The sequence below is a fragment of the Limulus polyphemus genome, unplaced genomic scaffold, assembly GCF_000517525.1.
Source record: "Limulus polyphemus unplaced genomic scaffold, Limulus_polyphemus-2.1.2 Scaffold2741, whole genome shotgun sequence".
NCBI lineage: Eukaryota > Metazoa > Arthropoda > Merostomata > Xiphosura > Limulidae > Limulus > Limulus polyphemus.
The window spans coordinates 33,534-44,489 of record NW_013668351.1 but is presented as its reverse complement, the minus strand read 5'-3'; the positions used below and the strand labels follow the sequence as shown (position 1 = coordinate 44,489).

Here is a 10,956-nt window from a genome sequence, read left to right as displayed (position 1 = left end):
TATATATATATATATATATATATATATGTGTGTGTGTGTGGTGTGTGTGTGTGTGCGCATATATATATATATATATATATATGTCATTTAATTAAGCAAACATGCTAAGCCTACAATAACACCAATCATTGTGTGCCTAAAAATGCCATATAAGGACAAACGATCGCGTGTGTATCTGAAATACATTTAAACTATATCCATGCATAATGTACACCATTAATGTCTGAGGAAGTCTATGCCGTACTGGAAATTACTAAATACATTCAAAAGTAGATACTTTAAAGAAAACTTTCCATTCTTGATATATATATATCATAAGTATGGCAACATGTCAGACACATGGAAAGCATCTGACAAATATGGTTTCTTTCCACCGACCTAAAGTCAACATCTATCGGTGTGCAGCAACTGAACAAGCCGCCGGATGTGAGACAGATGGCATACGCTACTCTGCACTGTGGCTTAGTCTGTCATTACTTATAATTCTCAGTGAAATATCGCACTGTTACTTTACTGTGATCTTTCGTTATAGTATCGATAACGTACGACTAAACATTCCATCGTCTTTCTGACTTCTGTTAGATTTCTGTCATATAAAACAATGCAGTAAAACATGCTAAAAACTTAGTGTGTTTGAAGGGCAAATGGCTAAATATATTTCAAATCTACTTAAATGTTAAAAAAATTAATCCCTTCCCTGTCAAGAGCACCCAACGACATAACAAAAAGTAAAAAGTTATCAGCTTATGACTAACCTTTGTATTAAGCCCTTTTACCTCTATATATAGTTTTATACTTAGCGAATTATACTGGCGCAAATAGGGGGAAGGGGGGGGAGGCTGTAAACCCAGAACGACCTTTTTCTTGTATGGGGGATCGAATATTTTACATTAAAATGATTCTGAATAGCAAATTATCAAGTCAAGTGACAGCCACAACCGATATAAAATCATCGTAGAATGACATGTATCAGATTTAGACATTTGGCATTGTTTGGTGTTATGTAGGTATTGTGATGACACCGAAAACTGTAAAATATTCATAAATTTAGATCGTAAAGATTCGTACAGATCGAGGATTTGGAATTTCCAAGATGGCGATATCCTTTATATCTAATAGCGTCGGAAAACAAAGAAATGTGGATGAACTTGTGGTACTATGACCATCCAGAAAGAGACCTGCAAGAAGTCGTACCCCAGCCGTGGTACAAGTTTCTTCCACGACATATCCGTCGCGTACTTCAGGCAGCACCTATATAGATTTCTGTGCGACCGGACTGTTGAAATGGAAAGCCGTCGTCCTCGAATACAAGATGACTTATAGAAAGCATAAGGAAGAAGTGTGCTTTGGACATGACAGCCTTATGACAGAGAACTTTTGCCATGTAAACTACGCTTCAGGGATATTTCAAAGATGCACGGTCGTCAGAGAGAGTATGACCGAACGTGGCGATATATAGACTGTAACGACGCAGTGGGGGCTTCAATCTCGTTTTAATATGACGTATTCAACCTCTGTATTTCTATATTTTCATAATTGTCGTATATGGATCGTGTAAATAAACTTTACGCTTCTGAAAATATTGTCATTACTGCAATAAAGCAACTTGAAAAAATAATTTTGCTTTTTTTCTTCTCAAAATAAACCAGCATGATGCTCTATTTTGTATAGTATATCTCTAATACGCACTAAGTTTGCTTTATTTGTACGTGTATAAATAAACGGTTTTAACGTAACATTAAATCCAGACAGACATTTGAAAAATCAAAATTTTCAAAAACTTTATATTTCCAGCTTATCTTTAAAGTAATGCCCAAGTATAAAAGACAACTAACTAATATTCGAATAGAACACACCCATACATACAAACAGCAAAATATAGCGAGGAGTCCCATTTGTCAACAGCTGTCTACATAAACTTTCACACTAAACACCGTGTTGTATACGTTCTAAATACCACGATCACAGTTCAAGCAATTTAGATATAAAAATCGCTGACTTTAATTTTTCAAAGCTACCTTATAAATAATGAAATATTAAATCCTAACTGACATGATTTTCAGATATAAGTTGGTTTTCAAAACGCAGAGGGTGAGTATTTCGAAAAAGAGTTGATATTCTTACCTCATGACGTTTCGTTCCCAATACGTATAGCTTTTTCTTTTGGTATCTCCCCCCCCCCCTATAAGCTCAGCTGTGTTACAAAGTAATAAACACGAGTCCTTGGGATCCCAGCTCTATTATTTATTGTTGTGGCAAGTTGGGAAAGCAGTTTTACAGGGACTGTCAATTATTAACTATGGAACTGTCAATTATTAACTATACTAAACAACTATCTAGTTGCCCGTTTTGAATCTCGATCATTGTTAATATGCAAGAGGTGAACGTACCCTCCTTTTTAATACAACGAACCTTCATAGAATTGGTGCAGTTGTAATGGGTATTCCACCAGGGGTAAAGCTCAACACAAATGCTCCTTATTTCTGAAAGACTTCCCTGAAACAAATCTGTGTGGGCGAATACCAATATGTCGAGATAATTCTTAAAAATAAAAATTTATTTGTGTGATGAATATACAAGACCTAGAAATGAACCAAATTAAAGCTTTACGAAGTGACTGCTTTTTACTGGTACATACAGTTTCGTAAACTAAGTTGTCGCGTAAACATCAATATGCTCTTTGTCATAATTCGTATTCCAGAATTGGTTGTTTTGTGTTTAGTCTTAATATATACTAGTTGTTATATGTTTTCGTATAACCTGATCAAGTAAACATACTACTAATTATAAAGCTGGCAGGAAATCAACGTAAAATCGCTTGTAATTATAAAGAACAACTGTTAACGTAAATAAACGTTTACATGAAAAAGCTAATAGGTTAAAAATTAGAATTATTCAAACTCTTTGCTAATGTTCCTATTAAAAATAAATACGTAAAGTCGGTATAATAAAAATAAAATTCAACGTGTGTGTACGCGCGAAAACAAATTTAATAAATTCCAGTGCTTAAGAATCTCACCTTTTGGAACATCTCATTCTCATGATTTTCAGAAGTCGGAACACAGTTGCCCTTTGTCCTATCAACAGGTAGGGAAAGAGCAGTTTCACCTACAGCACTGTAACACCAAAGTTTAGATGTTACGTTTTTTTACAACCAGATGGCTCTCAATAACAGCGTAATTGATTTTCTACACAATCCTGCTCTTGCAGGACTTAATTGCAATCTGCGATTCAGAAGAAACAGCCTGTGACTAAATTTGTATCCTTCCCCTACTCGTTGCCAAGCTGCCAATGTAACTTGGTAACATACTGAAAATCAGCACAAACTGTCCCGGCTGCACAGAGCACCGCTGCTATTTGTGGCTTTCTGCCAGTCGGAAATGAAGCGCGTCCATTCAAAGTCACTAGGGTTGATGGGGTTCACTGTATGAGCGTGAATGAATTCATGTATTTCATGTGCACTTGTTTAGTTCACACTGAAATGTTTCAAAAATCTATTGGTGAAGTTCTAAATAATAAAAACGTAAAATGAAACGGGGTTGAAAGATTTCATCTATCTTTTGCTTCAGTTCCTTTATACTGGTTACACCAGTGTTAAGACAAGAACGCTACAGGAACAAGCAAGGACTACAGATTGAATTAAAATTTTACATTAATCTGTTCAATCCACTTTGTTATTTTCCTAACAAGAAAACACTGTTGTCTATAAATCTATAATTATATACAGGGTTGCCCAAAACAATGTACCCACATTTCGAATGCTCATATGACTATAGTAAATGAACCTACAAGCCGGCTGAACATCTTTATTAATATTTCATACAACAAATTAATTGTACCTACACTGCTGCATCATTTGAGATGCTCAAACTGGCCTTCACCAGCATTCAAACAATTATTACATCTACGACGGAGTGCCTGACACGCTGTTATACAATTTTCAACTCTGATTCGATGGAAGACATTTGTGATCTGTTGCTCTAATTCGTCAATGGTTTGGGGTTTATTTTTAGACGTCTTCCAATATTATCTGAAATGAAAACAAAGCTTTTAGAATCGACATACAGAAGACGCATAACTTAAAGGATGGATATATTTTTTGGGCCACCATGTATATGGAAAAACGATGTTTTAACAAATTAGAAACGGCAGTACCTTCCTTTACAGCAAAGACCTTCATAAACTTGGTCACTGGACCAAGATTAAATAGAGCCAACCAAAGTTTCAATCGCCTAAAAGCGATAAACATAGTTTACAAACAATTCGGCTAATACAAGAGAAAATTGCAAACTATACTTCTCTTGTTTGCTAACAATCATTAACTGCTAACACTTTTTACAATAACGAATTTGTATTCAGCATACAAAATCACATTCGTTCTTTAGTATTAGTCACATGATAAATCCAAAATAAGGAATAAAGTGTTTTCTTTGATTCAGCAATTACCCACAGGGTGTTCACATATTTAACCACTAGCAACAGGAAGCATATATTTAGCAAGAGCCCTATATGTTTGTTTCTTGACTAACACACAAACCATTACTAAAAGTTGTGAAGTTGACAATCGAACGGAGCTATCCAAGTCATTTCTTTTTTATACGAAAGTGTGAAAAAACAGGATAGTGACTCTATATAGATTTTTCTCTGGATTTATTTGCGTGTGTGTGTGTTGGTGAGGGGGCTTGACGTGCTTGACTTATAGATAAACAACACTTAAACCGTAAAAACTTCACTTTAATCAAAGCTTATACATTCAACAACGAATCAGCTAGTTTCACTTCTTCTAGATATTACTTAAAAAAAAGTAATCTGTACCACAACAATAATTAAGCCTAGTCTGAGTCTATAGCTACATGTATCTTAAAGTGGCTTGTGTTTGTCTGTGACAAAAGTTTCCAACTTCTCAGCTTGTGATCATCATAAAACTTTAATGGATTATTGGGTATGCCCCAAAGGGATTAAAAAAAACCTTACTTTATTAATTTCCTAATTTTTGCGAGTCAGACAGCTATTTCAGTATTCCCCCTTTTTGCTATCTTATCTTAGCCATCCCGCCATCTACCCGAAGCCACCGAAATAATTACCACACCTGGGAATACGTTTGCTAGTACTCAATAAACACTAAACAGTAACACTATCTGAACAGCCGCTTATATCACAAAATTTTGGAAGTCTCTTTCAGCTTTATCACTGGCTACACTATTGTTTGTTATACGGTCACTACTTAATCTGATTCTTGAACCGAAGGCAAGCTTACTTAGCCTAACAAACTTGGTCATTCCGGAGATCCAAACTGATAATGTATTGAAAATATATGTATCAACAAAGGCACCATATAAACACACTTATCTGTCAAACTGCCATCATCTTATTTCAAAACTCAATTAGTAAATATTTTAACTATAAATATTATAGGTTGTTGAAGATTGGATTGAATGTTTATTGTGACAAAACTAGCTAGACAAAGTTCGCTGTAACAAGTAGTCCCCTAGTGGGACAGCGTTAAGTCTAAGGTGTTACAATGCTAAAATCTGAGATTGAATTTCCAACACATATCCCAACCCGACTTTGCTTTGAAACAAACAAACCTAAAACCAATAAATAAAATAAATCTGTATATTACACACATACGCCTATAGTATTGTGAAGATCGATTTTCGTTAAATATTCGCGATTTACTGTCTTTCTCCGCTAGGTGACAGCTCTATGAAAAGGTGAGAAATCATTGTTCGTATTTTCTCAAATAGTTTAATTACCTAATTTCGTTTTCTCTCATGCACACTCATATTTATGCCTTATTTATACTTTCCCACAAGAAATGATTTGTGAAATGTATAACAGTACAAAACAGTATAAACCTATTACCCTTAATATGAGCTTTCATTTAACAACTGACTTCACTAAAACAATTAATTACTATTTTCAATAGATATAAAACATTAAATTATTGTTTTAACAGAACTTTAACATGTGATATAAGAAAAACGTGAGTTAAAATATAGAAACAAATAGTATTTGGGTATCTACATTAAATAAATGCACATTTTTTTATATTTTACCGAAAATGCGAAATCTAATACTAGAAATAACACACACACTACGGGAAAGAAAACAAATTCAAAGTCAAACTTATGATTGAACAAGAAATTTTGATACTTGGTATTCTCAACCGGAAGGTCGTCTTATGTGATCAGAAACTTCCAAGGTTAGAACTGCTGACCAGAGGAATGACCAATGCAAACACGACTACTTTTAACCAAACAGCGGAACTGACTCTCACTGTTATAAAGCCTCCACAGCTGAAAGTACGGAGCGTGGTCAGCAGCATATAATAGCTCAAACCTTGGACCTTTTCGATCAGCAGCCCGGCACGCTAACCACTAGGTCATCCCACCCCAAACAGGAACCAAATGCCAAACCAATAAAATATATCATCAAACGGTAATAAATTCAAAACTAAAAGGTGCATAACTGTGCAGGAAATAAACGCCTAATCCGAATAGGATGCACTGCCGAAAACATCCGCAACCAAGTGAATAGAATATATATATATATATATATTTATATATATATAGTCGCATAGAAACAAACTCAAAAATAAAATACATTACGGATTAGAGAACAAATAACAAATCAAAAGGAGATACATTTCCAAACTGAACATAAATCCAAGTTCAAGTAAGAAGATACATTATTAAACAGGGAACACCCAAAACCAAAAGAAGCCACATTACAGAACGTAAAACAAACTTATGACTGGGATTGAACCCCCCCCCCCAAAAAAAAGGCAGTAATCAAACATAAATAATAATAGCAAACGATTTATAACATATTTTATATTCTAGTGACCCAAAACCTAATAGAAGATATATTGTCAAATTAAAGCCAAAGCCAAATGAACAAGTGGATACATTACTGAACAAGAAATTTTGGCATTTTCAACTTGAAAGGTACATCATACGACACATGGGCACACAGTGACAGAATCTAAACAGTTTAGCAAATGATTTGGTTTTTATAAATTTTGCACAAAGCTATTCGAGGGCTATCTGCGCTAGCACATAGTTAACACCGGCTACTCTTTTACCAACAAATAGTAGGACTGGCAATCACATTATAACGCGCCCACACACACACATGGCTAAAATGGCGAGCATGTTCGCGACCCGCAGGTTGCGAATCAAGCGTCCTAATCATCACACTCCCTAGCAAATTCATTTTCTTGAAGTAACCATCTTACCAATAGGATCTTCACGCAAAATCCATACACAGATGTATAGATTCAATTTAAAAGCACATGAAATGGAATATACCGTGAAAACTCATGCTTAAACCTAGGTTCACTTTCTTTGTCACGTCTAAGGTTAGATAAAGGATGTAATGTTATCACACTTGACGTACTTATTGTTCAAGGGCGTACTTTTATAACTATTGACGTATATGTGGTTAGGAAAAGGACGTTATGATTAAATAATACTGTTAGGTATCTGCTTGTTTGTTTGTTTGTTTCTGGTAGAAATTCTTTCGGGGGATCTTCAGCGATACAAATCCTTTCTTGATTAAACCAGTTCATTTTTCCTCGATACAAACTTTTAGTACACAGTAGTTCCACAATCAGTACGTTTCTCGTCACTTTAAACTTAACAACTTTTATAATACACGCTATAAATAACAGCGATTCACAATCTCGATTACTTCGCTCTCGAAGAGTACAAAATACACTTTACGGCTCACTAGCTCGAAACTAACAGAATCATAAATTACACGGAACTCAAATTAACTACTGCTCTTTCTTCATTTAACTATTCTTCCGCTGGCTTTCTCTGCCAGGCTTATATACTAACGAAGAGGGCATCTCGAACACACGCGGACTTCCCTGATCATTCGAGAAACTTATCACGCACGCCCACCAGCGCCAACACGCCAGCAGCGTGACGTGATTTCCGCTGTCGTAACAATACTATCAAACAACAGAACTTTATTAACATAAATATTGCATTTGTAAAATAAAATAAAATAATTTAGTCTTTATACCAATAAACTATTTACGTTTATTTCTATCATGGTAAATTTTCTGAAGTAAAGAAAGTGGCTACAATTTTAAGTTTATCCAAAACACTAACACAACACATAGCGTGAACTGTGTGCGAATAGAAATGCAGTTCCTTATCGTATACACATAAACATGCGAAAGCCAAAATTTTGTGATGCCACTAGTACTTTTGATAATAAATGTAATTCGTAAGAAGGAAGTTTGTTCTTTATCAAACTGTGCTAACGTAAATTTATACTTTTGTACCGTTGTAAGCACCACGAAAGTCTATGTAAACATTATACTCAATATAAATGAATTCCGTGATATTATATAAACAAAAGTCTCAAAACAAAAAATTACCGACTTAGTAGTTAATTGTGATTCAACTGAATAGACATCTTTTGCCGATATCCCTACTGTATACTTTACATCAGTGATTTCTTGGTAACTGTATATTATCTCGTCAGTTAACTCACTCTTTCACTCATTAAAAAAAAGAAGAGGGGGGGGATAACCCGTATTTATCAAATGGTGAGCGTGGACGACAAAAGTTTGGGAAACGCTGCTTTACATGTCGAAACATATTAGGCACTTTTTAATAAACGTTAATGATTTTATTATTGCACTATAACGTTGCCACCTTCCTGTTTTATATTAATTTATCTGATGTCAAAGGTCGGTCAATATTATTGACAGTAAACTACAGTTCGATCACCACGATGAAAATGGTGTAATAATCTAGAGTGCGGAATCAATTCAGTATCTGAATTAAATCGGAAAACATTCAATGCCAGTTTAGTAGACCCGTGTTTTACATAACTCATAGTCAAAAATCACCAACAGGAACTCAAAGAACAATGAATGAATGAAGATTGATCTGCTACGGATAATCCAACATGATACAAGATTTTCCCAGACGCCATAAAAAAAATTAAAAAAATCAATATCACGTTGTAAATCCACGAAAGATCATTGGCTCACATTTGTGTACTACAGATATTATTTGTTGTTTACTGTATATAGAGTTTACGTTTAGTATATTTAAAACAATGATATATTACCTTAATTTATTCCCTTTTTTTACATATTTCTGAATGAGTGTTATTTTGAGCATAACGTTATAAAATTCAATACGTATGCTACTTTTGCAAAGAGGCAAAATTAACCCTAAAATTACCGATTGTGAACCCTATCAGCTTTTCAAGCACATTTTCTTATAAGACCACAACTTTGTTAGTTATAGGGCCCATAGTAATATATGGATCATTAATACTGCATTTAATCCTCCTGAGGTCTTCTATTTATTTTATGTGGAAAATTAATGATTTCACTCACGTGGTTTGGTCACTTCATTAGACTGTGTTGTAACAAGCAAAAACATAGAAGTTACTCAATACATAAACAAGTCGTCAATTTGCAGGTTAACAGGGTGAACAACACAAAAAAAAATACACGAGTATATAAATAGTATGAAAAAGAGCTTTTAGGAAGACGAACCTTAATATACAGCCAACACTAGCATCTGTAATTTACTTGGAATTAATTATTTTTAGAAAAGATGTCAGCATGCGTGCACCAGTTCCTGTGTTCCACCCAATTTAACTAGTACTATACTTGAGTAGTCAACATATTATAGGACATAATGAGCACTAAGGTAGAGAATGTTAAGAGTTCATTCACTAAAATAAATTTACCGTGAATCAACTTGCGTGGGTTACAAGTTTGACGTAAGTCTACTAATATGCACGTCAACACCATTTTCACACGAGATCGAAGTACATCATAATAGCCTTCTGTACAGAATCTTGTATACCTTTCAGCATATACACTCGTATGTATTATAAAGTTACACTACAAATAAGATATTGTTACGACAGCGAAAGTCACGTGACGCTGGTAATACGTAATGAGTATCTAGAAGGTTCGTGAAAGCTCGAGTGTTTGCCAGACTTGCTGTATTCAATATATAAGCCCAACAATCAAAGCGGGAGGGGATTAATCGGAACTGGAGTAGCAGATAGAGAGATTAAAGATATAGATACAGTTAATCGAGTGAAATGAGCGGTAGTGACCGTAAGTAAAGTGCGTGAGGCGTTGTGAATTATAGCGTGTGTTTAAGTTAAAGTGACTGTGGAAATTAAGTGTGTTGCAAAGTTGAATTGAGAAAGAATAAACTAGTTTTATTTAAGAAAGGACTTGTATCGCAGAAGTTTCTCGGAAATAATTTCTACGGAAAATTAACAAACTAACACAGACGTAACAATATTTATACAAAATCCATACAAAGATATGCAGATTCAATTTAAAAGGAGTAAACCGTGAATCTTCGTGCTTAAACCTAGGTTCATTTTTGTGTCAATTAAACGACGAAAGGGTACTCAGCTCTAATGGATCTCTAGACGATGAGAGAGTAATCACGTTGTAGGCAGTCAAAACTAAAACTTGAATATCTACGCTACAACACCACGTGGCTCACATTACACCAGATAGCTGAAACGATATTTGAATCATTACCATTAAGCAAAGTGTACAACATGTTTTTCGCTAACTATAATAGTTATAATAGGAGGTTATAGAATAAAGCTTTACTTTTAAGACAGTCATGCTTAGTTCGACGGAAGTCTATCCTGGGAGAGAGAGAGAGAAAGTTGTGGGACTAAACACAGCCTGTCGAAATGACTGTCTTTTCACGTGCGCAAGTATACGCTGTATTTTCTTTTTGTCTCTTTTATAATAAAGATTGTTTTCATTTTTATCAACTTTATCCAGTCTCATTATATTACACGCACAATGAAGACTCGCTTGTATAATGGAAATCATTCTTATTAAGTCCTGAACGAATTTGTAGTTACTTGCGGATCCTTCTGTCCGATACTTATCGTGAAATCGGCAGTTTTAGCCTGAACATACCACACTATCAT

General features: G+C 34.7%; 1 protein-coding gene across 7 annotated transcripts in view; it reads right to left on the bottom strand.

The window, feature by feature from the left end:
• Window positions 1-10,956, bottom strand: part of LOC106467792 (D-glucuronyl C5-epimerase-like) — an 85,420-nt gene that overhangs the window by 49,625 nt on the left and 24,839 nt on the right. For 2 of the 7 annotated variants that reach the window (XM_022395983.1, XM_022395985.1), the window contains exon 2: window positions 3,844-4,030. The exons of 3 other annotated variants lie outside the window; for them this stretch is intronic. In XM_022395983.1, the coding sequence (XP_022251691.1) occupies window positions 3,844-3,887 (44 nt within the window). In that variant the 5' untranslated portion in view covers window positions 3,888-4,030. Of the gene's footprint in view, window positions 1-3,019; window positions 3,284-3,843; window positions 4,031-10,956 lie in introns of those variants that run through there. 2 more of the 7 variants (XM_022395989.1, XM_022395986.1) reach the window with 1 other exon arrangement.